At 32.8% G+C, this 25,988-nt stretch overlaps 1 protein-coding gene across 1 annotated transcript in view; it reads left to right on the top strand.

The window, feature by feature from the left end:
* The window catches only part of Ugt50B3 (UDP-glycosyltransferase family 50 member B3), a 40,235-nt gene extending 16,712 nt beyond the window's left edge, over window positions 1–23,523 (top strand). Inside the window, exons 2-5 of the mRNA XM_088231136.1 lie at window positions 6,580–6,763; window positions 8,083–8,583; window positions 10,959–11,190; window positions 22,881–23,523. Coding sequence (XP_088087262.1) covers window positions 6,580–6,763; window positions 8,083–8,583; window positions 10,959–11,190; window positions 22,881–23,389 — 1,426 coding nt within the window. The 3' untranslated portion in view covers window positions 23,390–23,523. The remainder of the gene's footprint in view (window positions 1–6,579; window positions 6,764–8,082; window positions 8,584–10,958; window positions 11,191–22,880) is intronic.
* The last annotated feature ends 2,465 nt before the right edge of the window (window positions 23,524–25,988 follow it).

Here is a 25,988-nt window from a genome sequence, read left to right as displayed (position 1 = left end):
ATAAAAATTATGATAAATCAACGACGTATCGCCAAAAATTATTACTATAACAATCTTGTCTTCTATATCTATTCTTAGCTATTATGAGCATGAAAAAGTAAATATCTTTATATATATAATTCCTCTGTACGTGTGATGTCACCGTACTCCTCCTAAACGGCTTAACCAATTTACGTGCGGTTTTCAGAGAAATATAGATCTTTGCACTGTGCGTGTTCGTAGATATTCAAATCTTTAATCGAATATGTAAAAAAGAATTAAGGAGCATAAATGTGTTATTCATCGATCTACCAGGGTTGCATCCGAGGAGAATGCTTTTGCAAAAAAATGGATAGATTTTGTTTTTTTGTGAAAAAAGTTTGTTTTTGAATGTTTACAAACAGCATTTGTTATTTGTAGATCTCAATCAGATTATTTCCTTTACCTTATAATTTCTACCCATTTATTTCTTTTAACTGGATTTTTGGTAATACTTAAATAATATTAAATTCAATACATTAAAAAAAATCGTATTCTTACATAAGTACCTAGACCCCTTTTTTGGCGAGACGACCGGAGTTTGGCCTTTGCAAAAAGAATGCTATATTTGAAAAAATATTTATTTTATGTTTTGGAATTCAACCATAAACAAGTACCTACTGAAATTCAATACTATTTTAATATTGTCAATTTTTAGTTGTGGAATTTAATCACAAACAAGTATTTCAAAAACGAAAGTTGAGTTTTACTATAGCAGCTTACCCACCACATACCGCACACCGCATCTGAGGACATAAGTCTCCTTGGCGGTGCCCACATACACGGAAAATTTGCTCGTTGTCAAACGAGAAAAGCTGCCTGAAAAAGTTCTCTGAAATCTGGTAGCCTTAGCATTTTTGTGCTGAAAGAAAGTAATCCAGAAGTGCATAATATGTACTTCATTGGATTGAGAAGAGAGGGAAGTGAATTCTTCACTGACTGGGAGTAAATTGATTGGACATGATCAATTCGCCGAAATGATTACAAAACTTTTTAAAAGCCTTGAAATTCTTTTTAGAAGCCACCAGATCTGTAAACCCGACAGGACCTATAACAGGGCCACGGATAGTAGCGAGAAGCTCCATTCGGTAATCATAGAGAAGGGGAAAGGGACAAGACCACAGGATGTGTTCAGAAGATTGGTTAGGATATCCGCAGCAGCACGAAGGGGAGTCAACAATATTAAAAACAAATATTTTTTGATTAAATTTACCATGACCTGATAAAAACTGCGTAGTCCAGTGATCGGGGATAACCCAAGAAGTTGAGTTTTACTATAGTTTAATTTATTAACAAATTCGGTTTAACAATCGTTCTACTATCAATGCGTTGTTTTACCCGCGTTTTTACTTGAGTGAAGTATAACCACTGTTTTTTTTATTCCAAATCTCAAAAATGGAATATTATGTTTTATTAATTTTTTACACTTTGTTACACTGTAGAATGTGACTTTGCAAATCTTAAAAAGGCGAACAAATTAAATTACGTGACAAAATGGCATATTAAAACGCAATCAAATAATAACTTCGGTCAACAGAATCTTAAAATAATAAAAAATTTTGACAATTCCATATAATCCAAACCAAAAAACATCAACAATATTTTCATATCTTATTTGAAAACAAAAATGATAAGAAAAATTAAAAGACAACAAAAATACGGTAATCCAACAAGTTCTGAAATATTACAATGTAAGCATGATACAATCAAAGAATTAAGAATAGTCCAGAAGGAGCGTATAATCATTATTATTATAATTATTTTTTATTATTATTATTATTTTATTTTTTTGCACCACAACAGGCCAGGAGGCCCAATAACAGTGGTGAATTACATCACACAACACCCACCCAGGCTTGAGAAAAATTGCATTTAATTTTTGTGTTCTCACCGGGAATCGAACCCGGAACCTTCCGTGTGCGAGTCAAGCGTCTTGACCGCTACACCACGGAGGCCGCCAATCATATTTGAATACATCGGACTGTGTCTAAAAAATCCCCCACTTTGACCCACTTTCATCACACGCGTGCGCGAAGTCGCCGCGTAATGTCAGATCGCGAAAAATATAATCAAAAAACATTTGTGTTAACAAATGTTAGATAATTAATAAATAAAAAAAAAACTATTTTTAATTTCTCTAAAATGTTATTGTACTCGAGGAAACATTGATTGTCACAGCAGAGTAAAGGGTGATTTAACAAGAGTTATTTAATTAATGAACTTTGAACTTTAAAAATAAAACAAATTTAAAAAAAACAAAAATAAATTTGACTGCCACGAAATTGAACGGCCGAGGTTTGGTGGAAAAATACCGTCAAAATGTTTTCGTTTTTTGACGATTAAGTAAAATAAGTCATCGTTGAACGAACTCTCCGATTTAGATTGCTTAAGCATTGATAAGCATAGTCCATTCAGTATTCGGAAATAAAACAATACTGAGAAACGTGAGTAAATAAAGATAACCGGTAAACGTCAAAAAATGACACCATTTTCATTATTCTACTATTAACGTTTTACTCGCCAGCATTGGCGGGTTGAATTTTTAACGAACGTCAAAGAGTTTTACTATCCACCTTTAGTTACTATAGATGAAACAACTCATTTTTCTATTCTACAGATGTTTTACTATTACTAACGATCACATAACCGGGCTTAAGCCAATCGGCGGAGGATAACGAGGTATTGCACATTTTTTTTGGTTTTGCTTTGAGCAACAGCAAATCGCACAATGACGAAACGAAAAGATTGAAATGTCAAATGTCACTTAGTATATAGTTTATAGAAAAATTGAATATGGAAATAACGTTTGCTGAACCAGCTAATGGCAGGCAAGCCAATGTTCGGGCAGGACAACGTCTGTCGGGTCCGCTAGTTCTATTATATAACACAAGGTATTAAGAATTACTAATTTATACGTAATACACGTTAAATGTGATTTACGTATTAAACTTTACATATGTATGTAAAAGTTTTTATAAATTTATTAATTCAACAAACATAACATTTGTAGGTATTCGTTAATATAATTTCACATGCATATATATTCTCCTAGCTTGTAAGGTCAACACGCATTAGGGCGAGACGGCGCAGCACGGCGCGTCGCGGTTACACGAAATACTCTTTGCACTGTTTTGTATACAACTAATTGTACCGTAGCTGCGCTACAGTACACGGTACTTCATACAAAATTTTGTCGGTTCGCGCCGCTGTAGTGCGTTTTTGCTTTTACCTGCTACTTCGCCCACGTGATATTAGGGAGAAATGAGTTAATCAATTATTTTTGTCGTTGAAAAATGAAAAAAATCAATGACGTCTTTTTTTGGGATAAAAAGTAACCTGTATCAATTGCCGGTCCTCCAACTATCGCTATGCAAAAATACGACTATTCTTTGAGTGTGTCTAAATATTTGTAAACGGACTGAATTTCCTCCCTATGGAGTTATTAAGATCTAAATTTGTTGCAACAGAAAGGAAAAACGTTTTAAGAAGGAATATGGAAGTCTAGGCATTTACATGGTTTATGACCTGTCATCGGGCTTAAGTGGCCATTTTCTTATTTTTCTTTTTTTATTCCCTTTCCACGCCTAATGGTGCATAGGGCACTGCATTGATACATCGATCGCGGCGTATCTTGATCATTTTTATTACATGAAGAAAAGACGATCAGTCGTAGTCGTGGCAGTACGCTTCAGGTGCCAGTCCAGGTACTGTGTAATATTCTAGTGTCTCACATCATCTATGAGTCATACCGGAGACCTCTTGCATGGCAGGATAGCGCGCTGACCACCGCACTACGAGGCCAAAGTGGCCACTTTACACGCTGCAATACATTCATCATTCTGTCTATGTTTAAACCTTCCCATTTCCTCAACTCTTCCATCTGTTGACTTTTGTGAAGTAAAGGAGCTAAAACCTTTATCATGTGGGTGAGATTCATCTGACTGAATCATTTCACCTACCAGGCAACACCTGAAAACATTTTTTTAATTTTTCATACTTCTTATACGTGTGTAATGTTAAACAGTGTGTAACGTGGCCACATAAACCATCCAATGACAGGTCATAGAGAAGGTTCTCTAAAATTTTCCTTATCTCTGTTGTATTACCAGCTGTTTAAAAAAGTGTATTTTATTGACATCCATCAACTTTTATTAGTACTTTTTCGCTGCTGGTAAACCACGTGAAAACACGGGACCGGGACACAACTCATGGTTATTATAATCACGTATTTACACGGCTCTGGGATACAAAACACAAAAAAGGAGTGAGGCCCTGTATATGTGCGAACATTGCAATGCGCAATGTGGCTCTCCATAAAGGCCAATGTTGGAAAAACCGTCATACAAAAGTTACTTATTTATTTTAAATAAATCTCAGAAGTTTCAATTAATTTAACTAAGTATTTTTGTAATTATAACACTTTTAAGAACCCCTTCACAAAGCATGAAATTTCACAAAATTGGGCCGGCACAGGGTCAATTCTATGTGTATTTGGCCGGTGCTCAAAGTGCTAATTGATAACATAATTATGGATGTCATCATTATTTTCTTTGACTGCAAATAGAAAATAAGTTGACAGAATATAATACACAGTATATTAGATCTCCGTGGAACATTAGTACTTACGAATACAATAGTTTATTTGTTTAGAACTGAGTGAAATTTGAGCAAATATTAGAAAATATGCACAGCCATTATTGTCGAAAATTCTTTGGTATTAAGTGGAAATCTTGACACCAAATCAAATCTCATTCTAAAAGAACATTTCTAAATTAATTGTAAATAATACAGAAACTATTCATTTCTGCAATTATTTATATTACCGAGAGATACAAACTCACTTTTAAACAGCACATTCATGAGGGCCAGTGTTAAATAAGCTCCTGACGTCACTGCGACCTAGAATGAGGAAGTTCAGTGTTTTTATTTTATTTGTTAAGAGACTATTAAACTAAAAGCCCAGGAATTTTCAGTTTTAAACATCAAATGTTTCATAACCAGTTGATTTTTTGCATGTGTGTTCCAGATGTGGTACTTTTCGGCTAGCGTTTGCAATTATTAACTGAAGTACCTAAGGCTATTTGTATTGCTGTAATTATGTAGCTAGCTTCGTGTTCAATAATCATATAATGTTTTTTCTTTGTATGAGCGAATCCATTAGGTTATAACTCTAAGACCCCAACTTTATTATCATTGCTTGATTCGGAAGAACTAATGACGTCATGCAAAGCGGTTCGGTTTAAAAAAATATTTTTTTATGTCTCGTAGAAAAACATTTTTATATCCAACTTTCCGTAGAGCTAAACTTTATCATTATTGTGACGGGTCCTCGTAAGTGAGAAGGTTCTCGTCCTAAAAGCCAAGGTCTTTAAAGAGCCCGGTTTCTGAGGACAAGTGTTATATGGAATATACATATATATAACTTTTATTTTATTATTTATTTATTTTAATTTTATTGTATAAATAATTATTTTTTAGTAATTATTTATACAACAAATTAATTTAGTAGTAAAAGTAAACATTTATATTTTTTTATTTTTGTTGTTGATTCATCTTAACTGCCTAACTAGGAATAGCTTCCCCGTTCTAAGGCAGTAAATTATGTATTTTATAATAATATTAAAAAGTAATTACAGTTTTATCATTATGTGTGCTTTTTCAGTCTTAAAAGTAAACAATAAATATCCAGAGAAAACATAAATAATACCAAAATCTCTATATCCTAAGTACTAAGTCATTACTAGTAAAACAAGAAACCAGCTTACGTCCTTCTACATCGGACAACAATTTCTCTGACTCCCTCCGACCAATATGGATTAACAATGCAGTCAACACCTTCCTCAGCCTGGCAATCCCACCACATTTCCACGAATCTGGGATAAGGCTATATACCCTCGGGCCTATTTACTATTATTATATTTCGTCCATTAAATTTAATTTTTCCTTATAAAAGGACATTGAAGATTGTTAACGTCCCATTGTAATCAGGGCCTGGCTACTTTTGACTATAATTTTACTTGCTGTGCAGGATTTTATCTTTTGTTTGTAGTTAAATATTTAAAATATGCTTATTATATTTGTAGGATTGAATGCATGTGGATGAACGGGAGCTCCTACGATGTTGAGGGTTGATAATAAATAGTGTACTGGAGAGAGTAATTGCGTAAACGTAATACTTGATATCAATGAGCACTGAACACTGAACCAGACTACATGATGGAAATCACTGTATGAACTGCATATATTGTAACTTTATGTAACTGAGGATGTGATCACTTGGATTTATCATTAATCATATTTTGTCCAGTGTTTATTTTAATTCCTAATGAGATTTTGAAGTCGAATACAAAATCCGTGTTTCTCAGCGATTTTTACATCCGCTTGTATCAGCAGTTTGTGAATAGTTGACTATGAAGTTGACTGAATGATTTAATAATGAATTATAAAATCATTTAATTAATTGAATATATGAGAATAGATAATGAATTTGATACTCTGTAATGTTATCAATGTAACTAATTTAAAATCAATTAAATTTACAAACGTATTTTTTTCTTTCAGGAATCATAATGTGACGTTCGCGAGTCCCTTCCCCGCTGACTTTCACCTTCCAGGACTCGAGGAGATCACTCCAGCTGGTCTGGTCTTCTACGTGAGGAACTACACTAACTGGGATCTGGTGGGAGCGAGACTCAAGGGAGAGGAAGCGGTGTCTGCCCAACAGATACTTAGATACCCTCATGAGGTAAAATACAGATGAAGAGATTTTTCACTGTATTAAGCAAGTAATATAAACGGAGTTGTTGAGCCGCCGAAAAGGAATAATAATATGAACAAATTGCTAGAAGTAGTTCTATCATATTTGTGTTCAGTATTATATACTAACTTTTTTGACTGTTTGAGAGAAATTTTCAAAATTAAAAATACCAATTTTTTAACAGCTTCACCTCTGTTGAAAAAAAACCGTTTTTATTTCAATACCGAAAATCGGCGTTTATTATAGTAAATAATGCTATTTGTGTATTTCTTTATTTACGGACTTATTCAGTGCATTCCACAATGGCAAACACATATTTTTATAATACATACAGGTAAAATTTAAATAAAATATAAAATAAAAATTAAAGCCAGGAAAAAAAAAATAATCTGGTCTATCTGAATAATTGTTGAAATCTAGAAAGACTTACACCAAAAAAGTGCAGATCTTGTCTTGAGTTTACAATGCGACACATTCGGGATATTGGTGCATGCAAGCCATAGTTTGTGCCGTGCTGATCAAGGAACAGCACATTATTATTTCATATCGGCAATCAAACATAAATTTGAAGTCAATGTTAACAAAACTCATATTAAACAACTTTGTTTTTAACCACTTTTCTTTCTACCGGCCGGTTTCAAAGCTACACAAGCTTCTTTATCAAGGTATACTTAACTAATGAATTCCATCCTATTTTATTTTTACACTGATAACTAAATATTACATTGTTAATACATATTAATGAGCTAATAAGTCAAGTGTTGTTGTCATTTTGTTATTTTAATGAAGGGAAGTGTGAAGTGAGATGGATACGATATTTTAAACTAGACAGGAGTGGACTAAAGGAAATATTGTATATATATTTTTTAATATTATGATTTTCTCTTTTGATTTCTAAATTAGTGCTTTAAATATAAAAATCAAAAATACATTTAAACATTACAATATATTCTATTTGAAAAACAGTGAAAAATATGTCAAATACAATTAAGGAAAATGAAATTAAAAGCAAACATTTTGAACACTGTCTATCTTCATTAGGTTTAGTAAATACCTGTTCTGGGGTGCTTTTCTTAACCGCTCTCGCGGCACGAGAAAACTTTTTTTCTCGTGTAATTTGTATGTAAATACACGAGATAGCATTTAGAATACCAGCTTAGAGGTAGGCATCATTTGAATATTTTTATATTGTAGAGCATATTTAATTTTGGTAATGTCTAGATATGATTGAATTATGTAAATCTTATCAAATTTAATTTTAGATTCGTTAATAACCTTATTTATTGTCTTTTTTTTTATCTTTCCAGGCTTGCGACGCCTTTTTAGATGACCACGAGACTCGAGATTTTCTCCAGTCCAGAAAGAAGTTTGATCTGTTCATTCTCGATGGCGCATTTCCTGAATGCGCTCTTGGACTGGTGGACCACTTCAAGGTTCCCTTCATCTACATCAACACCGTCGGTTTCTACACTGGATCCATCTCCAACTCCGGTACTCCTGCGCCATATGCCGTGACTCCGTTCTTCACGAGACCCTTCACTGATGAGATGGGGTTATTCGACAGAGTGATCAATGCCGGATGGCACATAATAGCCACCGTTATGCACAGCGTAATGGTCAATGTGTTCCTCCAAGATGTTTTGAAGAAGCATTTTGGCCCGAAGGTCCCTCATGTTTACGATCTGGGGAAGAATGTTAGTTTCATTCTGCAGAATGGACACTATACAGTCACTTATCCCAGACCTTATTTGCCGAACGTAGCTGAAATTGCTTGCATCCATTGTAAGGCGGCAAAGCCTTTGAATAAGGTAAATAAATACCTTTATGATTTATGATATTATTGTTGGCTTGGGTGGATAACAAAAATTTCACAGTTTATATTTGAACAAACCAAACCGACTTTATTTGTTTACTTTTGAATTTTGATTGTTATTTACATAGGAAAAATAACGATCCTGTTAATTCCTTCGTGAGATTTTTTTTTTTTCATTTTTACGATTGTATTACTTAAAACGCAAATATTAATTGAACTCAATACAAAAAAGTCAGCATTTTAAGTGATCTAAAAACGAATTAATCGTTATAAAGTTACCGCATTTTATCCAACACTTGTAAAACATTAAGCGACGATAAATCCATCACGTTGATAAACTATTAGAGTTGATATTAAAATATAATGCATTAACACTTTGTATCCCGGAGCCGTGTAAACACGTGATTATATAACCATGCGTTGTGTCCCGGTCCCGTGTTTTCACGTGGTTTACCAGCTGTCTAAAAAAGTGCATTTTATTGACATCTAGTGACTTTTATTAGCACTTTTTTGCTGCTGGTAAACCACGTAAAAACACGGGACCGGGACACAACGCGTGGTTATTATAATCACATGTTTACACGGATCCGGGATACAAAGCACAAAAAAAGGAGTGAGGCCCTGTATATGTGCGAACATTGCAATGCGCAATGTGGCTCTCCATAAAGGCCAATGTTGGCAAAACTATCATACAAAAATTACTTATTTAATTATTTCAAATAAATCTGAGGAGTTTCAATTGATTTGACTTAGTATTTACATAATCATGACACTTTTAAGAAACCCTTCACAAAGCATGAAACTTCACAAAAATGGGCCGGGCACAGGGGAAATTCTATGTGTATTGTTGTATGTGTACTTACTGATTTTTCTGTGTCTACCGGTTTCGAGACGTACCCGTACGTATCTTTGTCAAGACACCAATTAAACTAACATCCCAATATTACAATTCCACTTTCGATTTCACCGAAGTATACACAGTATTCACGAAAAATTACATGCAGAGTTAAAGGGGATGCAATCACCACCACGTCAAACATGCACTTAAAATTAGGTAGGTAATATTCAGCGGTAAGTTGGAGAATGGATGGGAGTTAATTCTTGTATGTTACAGTACAGTGCATGTAAGGGTTTCTTTCTAAAGGAACGTGGTTTCAAATCAGCATGTTGGTTTTATATTTTTGGTGAACAGTGGGTTTTGCATATTAGTTTGATTGGTGTCCTAACGAAATGACGGATACGTCTCGAAACCGGTACACATATAAAAGTCAGTAAATGGTTACATACAATTATTTAATAATATTTAGTTTTAGTTGATAGTTCACTGGGACAAATGTTGTTTAATATTTTACGTGTTATTATAAAAAAATAATATTGTATTAACATATTCATATTTTTATTAATAACTCCATATATTTAAAAAAGGGACTGTTCGTGATTGGCACCTATCGCCCGAAATTCTTCAGTAAATTTGAGTCTTTATTTGTTTATCGCCAGACTTATTTTGTTAATTTAAAACTTTTATGATTTTATAGCATTTACAACAAAAAATTTGGTAAGCTGTTATACAAGGCATTTAAAAAAAAATTTTACCCGAATTGACGGTGGTTAGTTTAAAGATCACTGAAAATGTCAGATTTTCTTGATATTAAAATAATTTTCAAAGTTTCGTCTGAACAAAAGTTTATTGAAAAAAGAAAGAACTTAAATATTTTTTTCTGTGATTTTGTTTGGTAGTAGTACAATATTTAAAAATAAATGTTTATCTATATCTAATGAGCCCTACTGTGAATTGCCTTAATGTGCTTCTCGTAATGAGCTTAGGTTATAGGCCAGGAAGCAGAGCGTAATGCCTTGGAAAAAAATACCCGGTCAGTACCATGCGAAGGAACTGAGAAAAAGGTACTCACAAAGATTTGCCTTTGACCTAATAAAACTATGCCGAAATCAAATGAGTGTTATCATTAGAGCCCGTCCAGGGCACTGCAGATCGAACAAACACCTCGCTAGAATAAACCTTTCCCAAACTTCTAGATGTAGGTTCTGCAGTGCAGATAAAGAAACACCTATACACAGTCTACATGAATGTGACGATTTACATCATAAAAGGAGCCTCATCCTCGGGGGACCACTAGTTAAACCTGGGGATATAAGAAGCTCACCCCCAACCTAATAGCCTAATTGTAGCAAAATTTAGCAAAATGAGAACTCTCGCCTTCCTAGACCTTTATAGACTTGGGCTTGGAGGGCGAATTCACGGGGACTCGTCACAATAGATCTTCATAATTTGCTGTGACGTCATGAGTTTGCATAGTACTGACCCCCACCTCTAAGAATAAGAAATATGATAAAGGCTTAAATCATTTTCAGGAGCTGGAAGATTTCATCAATCAAGGCGGAGACAACGGTTTCATCTTCGTCTCGATGGGTTCTTCTGTGAAGGCATCCAACATGCCGGAAGAGCTGAGGAAGTTACTCGTGAGGACGTTCAGCAGGCTTCCGCATCAGGTGCTGTGGAAGTGGGAAGACGATGCCAGGGTCATGGCTGATCTTCCTCACAACGTCAAGCTGAGCCGGTGGCTTCCGCAGCAGGATCTTCTAGGTAATAATACTTCATCAAGCGAGAATTGCAGCTGGTGTGTATGGTCAACATTTTAAAATATCAACTCTTATTAGTGAACATGCTTTTTAGTGAACGTTAAGAGGAATATTATTAATATATTGATTGATTTGGTGTTTATTTTGTAGAACTCCATATTTAAACTTATAATTAGAAATCAAACACTGATTTGAGTCTACTGAATACTTTATTTTATTTTTACAAATATAAACATATAAAAATAAAACTCCGTGACAATTGTTTCGCCTTATTAGGGCATTTTCAAACGAATGTTTGTTGACATTCGTTTGAAAATGCCCTAATAAGGCGAAACAATTGTCACGAAGTTTTATTTTTATATGTTTATATTTGTAAAAATAAAATAAAGTATTCAGTAGACTCAAATCAGTGTTTGATTTCTAATTATAAGTTTAAATATTATTAAGATAAACAGATATGAAGACACAAACATTCTTAGAGAGGAAAATTTCGACTCATCTGTCATTTTTTACATGTATTTGAACATACATGTTTCTTTATTTTTCTTGTGTTGCGGAGGAGTTTAGATCTGGAAGTCTAGTGACGATTTGCAAATTTCCACTTAAAAATAAAGCGCTCATCTGTTATTGGTAGCGTACGTTTACTTCCAACTGAAGGAATGTCTCAATCGGATATTTTAAAAATGTCTTTAAATTCTCTTCTTGATGCTTGGCAATTGCGATGGAATCTTCCCCTTCAGGAAGGTTGCCTTTCTTTTTTTTTCTTCAATCTTTCAGCGCTTTAAATCTTCTTGGGTTATCCCCGATAACTGGACTATGCAGTTTTTATCAGGTCATGGTAAATTAAATGACAAATTATTTGTTTTCAATATTGTTGATTCCACTTCGTGCTGCGGAGGATATCCTAATCAATCTTCTGAACACATCCTGTGGTCTTGTCCCTTTCCCCTTCTCTATGATTACTGAATGGAGCTTCTCGCTACTATCCGTGGCCCTGTTATAGGTCCTGTCGGGTATACAGATCTGGTGGCTTCTAAAAAGAATTTCAAGGCTTTTAAAAAGTTTTGTAATCATTTCGGCGAATTGATCATGTCCAATCAATTTACTCCCAGTCAGTGAAGAATTCACTTCCCTCTCTTCTCAATCCAATGAAGTACATATTATGTACTTCTGGATTACCTTCTTTCTGGGCAAGAGCAGAGAACAGAGAGCTTCTTCAAGCAGTTTTTCCCGATCGGCAACCAGCATTTTTTCGGGTATGTGTGCACCGCCAAGGAGACTTATGTCCTCAGATGCGGTGTGCAGTATTAGGTTGGCAAGCAGTGTCTGGTCTCATGTAATCATGTTGCCATGCCAATGAGATAAATTATAGATTCCAAGATGGAGATTTTATGATTTTATTAGTTTTAACGGTTTAAGAGACGACTTCTTGTTTAAGGTTCACGAATCAACAGAAATCGTTTTAAACATTAAACAAATATTTTATTTCATTTTGTAATAAACGTGTTCTTAGATTAAAAAAAACAAGTAGTACTACTTGCTTTTTAAAATCTAGTTTGTTACAAAATGAAAAAAAAAATTGTTTAATGTTAGGTGTTTAAATTTATTTCTGTTGCTTCGTGAACCTAAAACCAGAATTCATATTATTCATAATAATAATAAAAATACTTTATTGTTTCATTCCACTTTTATTTATATATTTTTTTTATAAATTTATATTTCAATTAAATAAAACATAAATAAAAAATAAAAATATAAAATATAAATATAAAATATAAAAATAAAATTATAAATAAAAGTGGAATAATTTTAATAATAAAATATTTTTATTATTAAAATTAAAATGCAGTTCCACCAAGAAATGTCAGCAGAAAAACTCAATATATCATATTATTCCGTTTATTTTGCAAGAACTTTTTAGTAAATAAATGTTCTATCATTCATTCGGATAAAATTCCCCTCTATAATGTGTATGAGTTTGACAGCTCTTACAATGTTAAGCCATTGTCACAAGTCACAACCCGTATTTGCTAAGATTTGAGTTTTACAATCGTGATGTTCAAACAATACCATCCTTTAACAAAGAAAACATAAATGTTTTTTTCAAAATAAGGTTGTAAGAGCTTTTTTGCTTTGACGGTTATCCGGTAAAAACATTGTAGTTTTTTCCCCTTTTTTAAGTCAGTTAACTGTGTCAAATTAATCAGCAACTGTCTGAATGAAAGCGTATGACGAATATAGTTATTTGGTGAAATACAACCAGCACCCTCGACAAGCATTTTTAAGTTGATGTCTATTTTCGAGCAAAAATCTTTTCGAGCATGAAAAAAGCAATCGAATGGAGTTTAGACCACCCCGTTCTGGATGTCCCTAAATTGAAACCTGAAACGTAAGGCTGGTCGTCTTACTTTACATGTAACAAAAATAATCCTAATGTGGAACTCAAATGTAATGCCTTATGCATCATTGAATGCAGATAAAAAAAAAAATATTTTTATGAAATTAATAATTTAAGAAAATACGCGTTTTATAATACCCAAATATTAAAATTTTTCAAACATTTTTTTGGTCGTCAATAACCTTGCTCGAAAACTAGGAACTAGATGAGAGCGGGGTTTGAACCCTTGGACCCTAATCCGTGAGTAAAACTAGTATACCACAGGACCACAACCCGTCTCTTATTGTTTTTTTTAAAATGTTTTTTCCTTTATTCAGAAGCAAAAAGTATAAAATAACATTTTTAGTAATCGTGTAATACAGTAGATTTTTCATGCACGCGCACCGATTATTCCGACTTTTGACATGTCCATCTTCAAGTGTTTGTTGGATTTGGTCATGCCATGTCTTTCTCGGTCTTCTTCTATTTCTGCATCCATCACTATTCGCATTCTATATATTCTTAGCCGTTCTTTCGCTGTCCATTCACTCTTCAAGTCCAAACCAGCGCAGAGCTCCTTTTTTTATTTTATCGATACTGCTTATCTCAGCCTTACATAATGTACGGATCTCAACATTTGTGCATATATCCTACATATTTTTACCACACATTCGCCTGAGAGATGGCATTTCGACAGCATTCAGCTTACTTCCATCCCTGTTTTTCCAAGTCCATACTTCGCTTATACATCAGGGTCGGGACCAGGACTCTATTGTAAACTGCTAATTTTGCTACTTGCCACAAACATTTATTTGCCAGTAAAAAATACAAGTAAAAAAATTTTAACAAAATATATAAATTTAAAAAGTAATACACCCCTTTCAAGAATTAAAAGCATATGAATTTTTTACACAAAATGTATTTAAAAAAAAATATATACATGACTGTTAACATGAAATAATAATCAATATAAAGCCTTGTTACATATTAGCCATTTAATGGTTTTTTTTTTAAAGTTTGGTCACCATTTTCTTTTAAGATCTGCTTAGGAATCTAATTGAAAAGTTTAGTAATTGTATAATAAAGTGTTTTTTGGCTATACTCGTTTACAAACCTCGGTACTGACAAGCCGTCACGTTGTGCTAGACTTGTATTATGTATATGTTTATACCTTTTCTGGTAGTTACTATCAAATCGATATCTAATAACAAATTTAAGCCTTAGAATAGAATTTACTGACAGGCACCCTTGCTTTTTAAAAGGGTACCTCTCCCTTATCAATTCTAGCTGATAAGAGCCGAGATTTGGAAAGATTGAATTTTTACAAGAAAGGCCATACCATACCTAATCATTTATTCCGCTAATGATTGATAAAAAAGTCTTAATGTTTACATTGGAAAAAAATATTTTATCCTAAACATGCTGCCTATAACTGTCCTTAATATTTTACATAATTTAGTAATGTGTTTATCATATTAAAAAAATATTTCAATAGTTTTGCTTAAATACATATATTCATTCATTAACTACACAATTTTTTACACAGTTACATAATATGACAATACCATTATGAAGACAGTTGGAATTATGAGATACTTTATTAATTTGATTTAGTTCTGGTACACGAGGGGATTTGACTGCATAATTTTAGTATTTTTGCATTTATTACAAGACCTATATCATGCGATCATTTAAGTAAGGAATTGTAGTCTTCTTGTAATTGACTTTCCACAATAGATGAATGCCTGTGAGACATTACAAGTGCCGTGTCATCGGCGTACACATAATGTTTGTATACACACAATATCTCTAAAGTCTGATTCGGCCCCTTTGCTCGTGGAGGTAGTACGTAGGTACTAGGTACAGAGTACAAATACTAAGTACCCCATAACGCCTGTGAACAGTCGTCTGAATGAATCCATTAGTGTTTATCCATTTTGAGAGCCACAATATTGATTGCACAAACACTTCACAAATAATTATTACTATAAGTCGTCGGAATGCTTTCATACTGCACCATTCAATGCTAATAACCACCGGCTTCTATTGTTGAGCGCAATTGTAAACACTTAGCATAGATACAGTCAGTGAAAAGATCTGGAAAAGAGAATGCCCTTCAAAAAAAATCGTAGTTCACGATGACAAAAATAAATAAATTATGTGTCATAATTAAAACATGTTTATTTTAAAACATATCAGATCGTTCAAATTGATATGCTGAAGACAGATCATTTGTTAAGGCGTAAAAATAACTAAATTTTCAAAATATTTAGACATTTTGCCATAAAATACATGGAGAACCTTTTCACGAAACAAAAATTATGGAAATAAACGCGTTTACACATCACACAGGCTGACTTAAATAGCCACTTTTCACACTGAGAAACATAAACTATTCTTCCAATGTTTAAACACCTATATAAGGGGGTTAAATACAAACCCGTCACTGTGCATAATCACTGTTTTTGGGAAGACCAACTAAACTAGTAGCAAATAGACTATTTGCAACTTGTGCGTTGGAGTGAGCCGATGATGTATGAAGTTGTTTTTTTTTTTGACACCAAAGTGAAGGAGGTCTAAAAAGTTGCATTTTAGATCACATTGAACGAAAAAATTTTGTTAATTATCTATATTGATAAAAAAAATATTTTTAGTAAAGATATAACTTAATCACATTACAAATTCGAACACGTTTTAAAACCACCGAAATGGATAAAGTTTACACTCCGCGAAACTGATTCCGTTGAGCGCCCACCAAAACAATACTCCCCATTTAAATATAAACTCTTAAATTCTTATTGAATAAGGTTTAGTGCACATTATAAAATTTCATTGGGCTAATTTTCTCACTTAAATACGAAATGACAACCAGTTTAGCGTAAAAAATCGACTTTTTTGAAAACTTTAAGCTCTGGTTGAGGGCCCAAAGTAGTATTGAATATTTTTTTTGATAGTGTTTGCATTCCGAGTAATTTAAAAGGCAACTTTTTAGGCTCCTCTCATTTCAAAATTCAGAAAAAAAAATATCAACTCACCCTAATTTTGTATTTATTTTTGCACCAGAACAGGCCAGCGTGCCTAATTACAGTGGTGAATTATACGATCACGAATGTTATATATAATGAATGTTAAGGTGTTCAGTCTTACACTCCAGGGTAGTATTGCAGTGTTAAATCGCCTTTTAAAATCGGGTTATGTTCCCGTGGCTAGTGTTGCGGACACACGGATCAGAAGTACGAGGTTCGAACCCTACTCTACGTCAACTTGATTTCCATTTTCTAATAGTGAGTTATTTACAACTGGTTGAAAATGGCCCCAAAATTGAAATATTTGGGTAAATAATAAGATCACAAATACTTCCTTTTAAAAAAAAAAACGAGGAAAGTCGAGAAAGATATGGAACGATCAAGTCCATCAAATATGAGTATGTTGGGATTTATTTGTAGGGTTACTAATAAATTTGAAAGTATCGTACCAATTAAGTCACTTTATTGCTCCCTGGTTAGAAGTCGTTTAGAATATATTTCTCCAGTCTGGTCGCTGGTCGCCCCATTATCGTGTACATTCTGATTCACTCGAGCGCGTCCAGAAGAAATTTCTAAAATATATTAATTTTAAACTACATATTCCAGCTGCTTTACTTAATTATAATCAATTGTTATCTTCAGCAAATCTTTTAAAACTTTCCGATAGACGAATCCTAACTGACCTAATTATACTTTATAAAGTGATCATTTCATTCATTGACTGTCGAGATTTGCTGGAGTTGGTGTGTTTCCGTGTCTGGTCGACATACCCGCCACAGATCTCCTTTTTGTTCTGCAAGTTTTAGGACCAACTATCTCATGCACTCGCCTATCCCTAGGCTCCACAGATATGGCGATCAGTATGAGGACAAGGCTGATATATTTGGTTCTAGGCTTGATGGTTATAAAACGAGTCTGATTTCTTTTTTTCTCTCGCAATATAATTCTTAAACTTTTATTTACATTTAAAAATGTTTTTCCCTTTTTTTGTTTTTTCATGTTTATGTATTTATTTCGTTAATATTTTTGGTTGCTCATGTGTATTTGATATGGCGTTCTATCCTCTCTGCTTTACCCTACGAGGAAACGGCGTGATGTTTTGTTTGTTTTAAAAAAAAAAACAATATTTTATACCAGGTTCGATTCCTGTGAAGGAACATAAAGTATGAAAGTTGACATATGGATTTATATCATTAATTAATGTACCAACAAGAGTGACACATGAGGCAGAAACTTATCGACCATATTTTTGCTATAACAATTAGGCCCACTGTATCTGCCGCGCTTTGCACCTCTATTACTGATCACTTACACCACTGCAGTTGGTATTAAAACTACAGTTCACTACTCAAAAAAGTCCATTCGCTCTACATGTCCAAACCAACGCAGCACCCCTTTCTTGATTCTGTCGATAATGCATGTCTCAGCCTTACACAGTTCACTGATCTCGACATTTGTGCACCTATCACACATTCACCTGAGGAATCGCATTTCAACAGCATTTAACCTACTTTCATAATTATTTTTCCAATTCCATACTTTGCTCCCATACATTAGAGTTGGCACTAGAATTCCATTGTGAACTGCTAGTTTTGCCTCCTGCGACAAACATTTGTTTGCCAAAGTAGATTTCAGTGCACCGTTCACCCTATTACCGGTACTCACCCTCCTTTCAATATCCCTCTCAGTCTTTCCATCCCTAGTAAACATACTTCCCAGATACACATTTTTTTTTACCCGATTCAGAATATCTCCGTTCTCACTGACCTCACATTAAATTATATTTTCATCCCTTTCAAAAACCATCACTTCCGATTTATCAACATTCACAAGCAAATCGCTTTTCTTGCGTATGTATATCGATGCATATCGTAGACTTTTGGTACCAATAATTGCAGGTCTTCTTTGCTGCTAGTAAGAAGCACGACATCATCAGCATACAGAAGACAGTTAACAGTTATACCACTCATTTTTGCTCCCATGCTTAAATTTTTAAGTTCCCTCATACAGTGATCGATATATCGTATATGTTTAACAACCATGGTGACATTACACATCCCTGTCTGACTCCTTAAGTAATGTTAAACCACGATGTGAATGACCCATTCGCCTTCACACATGCTGTGCTGTCCTTGTATAGGACGCAATAGCCCTTGTCAGGTTACCATTCACTCCATACTCATATAAAACCTTCCACAATTTCTCTCTGTCAACTCTATCAAATGCGTTGTACAGATTGACAAATTCGCAGAATATATTAATAAACGCCGCACATACGTTAATTTACATGATTTAGGCGGTCGAAATTATTTTACAGTGCATTTTGACTTTGTTTTGATTTTGACTGAATTTTGTGTAAAGTATTGCCCTTTGTAAAATTAGAATATTTTTCCACAAAAAAGAAAAAAAAACACGTGAACTTAAAAAACACAGAATTGATTTTTAATGACAAATTTCACAAACAAAAAAACATTTTTGGCACAAACTAATAATTGTAATGCAAATACGTATTTTAGATTCGATTATTCATTAATAGATAATTTTTGATCCGTGTCTGAAATATTAAATTCGATATTTGGGTCAGCTGGTAGAAACATATTGATTGTTTCAGGGCAAAATGATCTTGGTTTAATTTTTTTTTATTTGTTTCATGCTTCTTAATAATAATCAGTCTAAACTCAACAGTAGTCGACCGTATATTTCAAGGTTACATTCCTCCCTCGAGAACATTTTTGTGTAGTTTTCACATAGCCGAAAGCGCTTATTACGGGCTTTTTCTGCCTCTGCCGACAACTGTCCTATTGGTAATAAGGCATTTTTAATTATTCCTTGTAACCAGCTTCATTGGTTTTGAGAAATAATGTTTCTTTTCTATGGGGTTCAGACCATTTTTCTTTTATTGGTGTTTTAAAGTACGCAAATCTTTGTTTTTAAGTGCGTAAATTATCTGATGTATCACCGTTACTTGACAATATGTGATTTTTCATATATGTGTTTACTTTTTCCATCAAAATTAGGCAAATTTTGCTGTTGTATTTCGACGTAAAGATATTGACGGCTCACTGTTTTTTTACTCGAGGTACGAGGTACCTAAAATAATAAAAACATCGCAGTTTATTAAATTTTAAACAAATGTTGTTTTTTTTAATGTCATCCTTAAAAAAACCTATTACTTGGCCATCCGCAGCTATCTGCACTCAAATTTTATGTTATTATTCAGCCTAATTTATGAAGTATACAGCACAATAACAAACATTATGCGATGAATGTATTATAAACATGAAAATTAAAATTAAAAATTCATTACAAAACAACCATTTTATGAAGTTCTACAAATTATATAAAATAAAAATAAAAATCGTGTAAAAGTATCAAGACATATTATCTGAATTATTTGAATTCATTACAATAATTTTAAAAAGTTAGGTGAACATCACAAAATGTATCTTTGTTTAAACGTTTACACGGAGCGCTGAGAACAATAACGACCTGCACTTTGCGAGACGACCAAGTTTCAACTAAGTGCACGCGCACGGTGAAAGGTCCTGAGTGGGGATGGTAATTTTTTTTTACTGACATTTTTTCGACTGTAGGATTTTTTTGGTATTTTTAACGTCACTTTTGAAATTTTACTTACGACCGGCTAATTCTTGAAAATCAACGTTTGTGCGCCGATTTTCGGCACTGAACTGATTGGTCTAGAATTCTGGTTCTATTTCACGTACAGAACTGTATTTTTTATCCGCCTGGACTCAGACAATCAAATTTATACATTTAATTACCTACTATTTGTATTTTTTTTACATCCTAAGTTTACATCAAAAGTTTTTTTATAGTGACATATACTTGTATAGACGTAGGCGAAGGTACTTTGCTAGACATAAGTTTTCCCTGTATATACAGGCTGCTGCTTTAATCAATGGGCAAAACAAAGTACTGTGGCCTCATAAAAAGTATTTCATAAACGAACTGTTTTCGAAAGAAAAAACAAATGAAACCACTTACTTTTCCTATATTTTTCCATCTTAAGTTTCCCTAAAGGTCCTCCCTTGGGATATATTTGTATATGATCAAAAAACCTCATCAAATAGTGAATATAATATTCTAATAAAAAATATATTCAATTTTAATCCAGTTTATATAACTTAATTGCAATTTTATACTATTTTTCCATACAATTTTAATCCAGTGAAAAAATATATGGGCCGAAATTATAAAAATTTAAGGAAATAATCTGATTGGGAAAAACGAAAGTTGATTGTTAACGTTAACTCTTAAAATACTGAAGTAAATATTTTTTTTGCGCGCGTTGATGCAACATCGTGTTACCACAAGCAAAAGACAGAATATTCTAAAGTTCAGACATTTGAAAGAAAAAAAAACATCGAGCCATACTGTTTGTTAAATTCTTTTTTATAATTTATGCAAATTAACATATAATTTATCCCTGTTGTAGCAAAATAAATTAAAAATCATAAATACGCCTCTCATATTACGCGCGTGCGTCCCTCATCACTGTCATCAACCGACTCAAGACTGAATCTGTTTTACCCAACACCCGCCACAGAACAGCGTCTCTTTCTTTCTTGTTATGAGTTCTATCTTCACGTTCTCTCTTATACAGATGTGCTGTTGAATTAGCGGGCATTTACTCTTCGCGTAGCAAAGAAATATAGTTTTTGTTTTGATATTCAGCATAGTTACACAAATTTTACTTACCAAATCCGGTGTGAAAATGTCGATTTGAAAATTACAAAAATACAACTTCATTATTTTTGAAAATAAGAGAGATATATCAAGTCTTGTATCCTATGTCGACTAGTGTGACATCACAGCCACACAAGAGTTCATATATAAACTTTTTTATGTGCCAAAAATAAGTCCTTGTTGTTATAATAAGTTGAATGCAGCCCTGGTGTAAATAAACAAACTTAGTAATTATGGGTACGTTTTCGTGTCACTATTTTTAAAAATATTTTACTCTATACGGCATGTCTATATATTAATTAGTCAATGTACACATGTATTTATTATTTGTTATTGTAGTTTCAAAAGTTAATATATTGTCAGAAACAAATATCATATTTTAATTTTGCTTTATGTTATTCATTTTCGCTCAATAAGGGTTCTTACCTGAAGATGAAATCGACACACACCAATAAAAATGATTTTTTTTGTATGGTAAATAAATAAAAAATTATAGTTGTAAATAGATTTTTTCTCCTGTATTTACGTAACATTTATGTGTACACAATATTATCATCTGTACTGTTGTTTAACTGGCTTCCTAACGGTAAACTGTAATTATTTTTTACACCACAACAGACCATTTTGTACAATTACAGTGGTAAATTGCACAGAATACCTGGCCTTGAGAAAAATCGCATTTTAATGTCGGTGTTCTCACCGGGAATCGAAATCGGTACCTCCCCTGCGTGAATCAAGCGTCTTAGCTATTAGGTACACCACGAAGGCCGCCATTTTAGAAGAAATCACGTTTTAATTTCTTGGTAGTATATAAAGTACAAGCGGACGTGACAGACGTTGTCCTGCCCAAACGTTGGCTTGCCTACTATGAGCTGGTTCAAAAGCAAAATAAAAAAAAATAAACTTTCACCAGCCGTATACATAATTTTTCCGTACGTGTGGTGAATTATTAATATTCAAATATTGAATTCAAGTAGGTACCTAGGTACTTGTTTACGGTTGAATTTCAAAACATAAAAAAAAAATTTTTTAAATATGGAATTCTTTTTGCCAATATCAAACTCCGCTCTTCTCACCAACAGGGCTGCTCTTATGTAAGAATACGATTTTTAAAAATGTATTGAATGTCAGTTAATATTATTTTAGTATTACCAAAAATCCAGAAAAAAGAAATAAATGGGTAAAAATTATAAGGAATTTAAGAAAATAATCTGATTGAGATCGACAAAAACAAATCGCTATTTGTAAACATTCAAAAACAAAAAAAATATGCACACAAAACCAACATTCTTCCATTTTTTTGTACAATATGCATTTACTTCGAATGTAACATTGGTAGATCGTCGAATAAAACATTTATGCTCCTAACTTCTGTTTTACATATTCGATTGAAGATTTCAATATTTACGAACACGCGCAGCAAAAAGATCTACGTTTCTCTGAAAATCGCACGTAAATCCATTAAGCCGCTTAGGAGGAGTTCGGTGACATCACACGTACAGAGGAATTATATATATATATATATAAAAAGATGTGTTGATTTTGATTTGATCGATCATTTACGTTCAATTTTTTTGTTTTCAGGGCACAGAAAGATACGAGCGTTTGTCACCCACGGTGGTTTACTCAGCATGTTCGAAACAGTATATCACGGAGTTCCAGTCGTCACCATGCCTGTCTTCTGCGACCACGAATCTAACGCCGCCAAAGCGGAACTAGATGGGTACGCCCTAAAGCTGGACTTGGAAGGACTCACGTCAGACAACCTCTTCAAAGCCATCAACAAAGTCATCCACGACCCGAAGTACAAAGAAGAAGTAAAAAGAAGACAGTTCCTCCTAAAGGACCAGAAGGAAACTCCATTGGAAAGAGCTATCTATTGGACGGAGTACGTAATAAGACACAAAGGAGCGAGCCATCTTTTATCTCCTTCAAAAGACATGAGTTTCATCCGATATTATTCTTTAGACACAATTACAATTTTAGTATTTGCCTTTTTGTTTTTGCTTTCATTGGTCGCGTGGCTTTTGAAAAGTGGGTTCAGATACATTTTGGACCATTACACGATACCAAAAAAGGTCAAAGGCGATTGATTCTCAGAGTCCCAAATAATACCCGTGTTCGCGAGACTTTATGGGTATTAGTTAATCGTGAATAGTCATTAAGCCAAGGTAATTTGTAGATAATGTATGAAGAATTGAAAGTTATAGTGAGTTTACGATAATTGGCTAGAGCTCATTATCGGCTGTATTGTGTAAGAAGTTTAATAGGGTTTAAAGAGAGTTTTATTTCATATTATGCACGTACCTGCAACGAACTGACGAGAACTATTATTAATTTATATAATCATAAATTTAATACGTAAGTGCGCTTTGTAAATCATCGCTTTTCAGTGCAAACTTTTCAAAAGCAAAAATTTTTCTTAAGAAAATATTTTTCAAACATTTTCATGACGCAACGATGATTATTGAGGAAACTCAATTAAGATTCTCTATGCAGATTTTTTACTAAGAAAACTTTTAATTAGCAAACGCGAGCCAATTTTCCATCTTGAAATTATTAATTATGCTGATGATTAATTACTTCAATTGTAAAACGACGATAAATGTGTTTGATTGATATTTAAATTTTTTTTGCAAAAAAACCTAAGTGGTATTAATTCCTTTCCGTATATTTTTTAAAGTCAAATAATATTTTTTTAAATATTTACTCATACAAAATGTACAATAAAAACAACCAATCCACCTTCTGTGATTAAAAAAATGTTTTACTGTAAATAATGGATTCATGTTGATATCATTACATTAATTTAAATTATTTACCATTTTATAGAAAACTAATTTAGAATAAATAAAACTAATTTTTAAATTAAACCGATATTTTGCTAAGTTATAATAAATGAGTTAAAAGTTGTTACGTTTGTTACCAAGAATTATAAAAACCCAGTAACTAGGTACGTTTTCTAATGCATCACTAAAATAATCTATCTAACTTAATGAAATAATAAAATGTACTTTGTAATTGCATAAAAATGAATTAGTTAATTATAATCGGGGGGATTAAGATGATGCAAGATAAACATACTGATTTTTTCGTTGTTTAATAAAGTAATTTATTTCACAATTTTACTAAAACATTTAATCATAATATTACACATTGAAAAATTTTACACCATAAATGGGGATTAATGATTAATTAAAGGTGTGCTCTATAACTGAAAAAGTGTTAAGATACGCCTTTGATACACAGCGACGCATCAAAGGGTAGATTTTTCAAATAACATCACAAAAACGGTTCTATCTACATCAATTAATGTAAGAATATTAATTATAATTAAATCATTTATCACTCGTTGCATTCTGGGGCCGTAATAACAATGGAAAGACCTTAGAATTATAATATACCAGAAAGCGCTTAGAATCAAGTTTGCATACATCGTACTGGACCCAAAATTGTCAAATGCTTCCTCCCTCCCAAAGCGGGGTGGCAGCGTAATGTTGCCAACCCGTGAACAATATAATATCAAAACAAAAAAAACACTTTGTGTTTTGTTGTTATGTTTTACTACTTAACATATTTTTCTGACTGGACTAAAAAAACAGGTTCTTTTACTAGGCAAACGTCAAAAAAATATTAAATAATCATTTGGTAACAAAGCAAAATTAATAAAGTTTAATATTAAACTATGATTTATCATAGAAAGCAGGGTAAAAAATTCGACTAGCCTGGCAATATTAACAAAATGTCCGCCTTGTTTTATCGGGAAAATAATTGAATTCTTAAATTACATTATTTTTGAAACCGCTACTTACACATGAAATGTGATCCCACGCTATTCATTTTTAATTCTAGCAGTTTATTGACACTTAAAAACGACACAATACGGCTTAGTTGAATTTAAATCGGCATTTGCGTACTAAGCTACATTTACAGAGTAACTAAAAGCTAAAACATAAAACTTCTCAGTGTGAGTAGTTTTTCGGCTTCATTCTGATGTGCGTACGCGGTTTCTGGACTATTATAACTCGATGGAAAAGACATTTAAATGTTACCTACGAAAATGAACGAGAATATACTAATTTTGTTATTGAAATTGAAGTATTTTAAACAATTACGTTTAAACTATACACCAAGTTTATAATTGTTTTAATGATAATGGATTGAGTCTTCTTAAGTTTTTACATAAATCTATTTATTTTTTAATAAAAAAGTTCATTTATTTCAGATAATGAAGTACTCAATAAATACAGGTAGAAATATAACAACCCAGAATGCCACTAGTAACATTAATTATACATACTTTTTTTTTTAATCATGTGTACATCATACATTTTCTGATATAAAATTAAAATTTAGGTAATCGTTGTAAACACAAAAGTATTCTTAAACACAATTAAGCTTAAGGCACCTACCAGATTATATTAATAATGTAAATAATAATATTTAGTGATTTGCAACCAAGCATAATCAAATATAATAATTATCAAACCAAAATATCGCCTTTTATTAAAAAATATTATGTTCCATGTATGTATAAATGGTATTCGAAAAATATTTTTGCTCTTTACTTGTCATTGAAAGGTAACTGTCATTTGAGAATAATATATTTTGTATTAATTCAACATCAGAAATTTTTTGTTTTCTTTCTTCTATGCACAAAACTTACGATTCAGTAATACTATCAATTCCATT

This window comes from Micrasema longulum, unplaced genomic scaffold (genome assembly GCF_059751315.1).
Source record: "Micrasema longulum isolate JH-2025_06_02 unplaced genomic scaffold, ASM5975131v1 h1tg000853l, whole genome shotgun sequence".
NCBI lineage: Eukaryota > Metazoa > Arthropoda > Insecta > Trichoptera > Brachycentridae > Micrasema > Micrasema longulum.
This window is presented reverse-complemented; position numbering and strand designations above follow the sequence as displayed.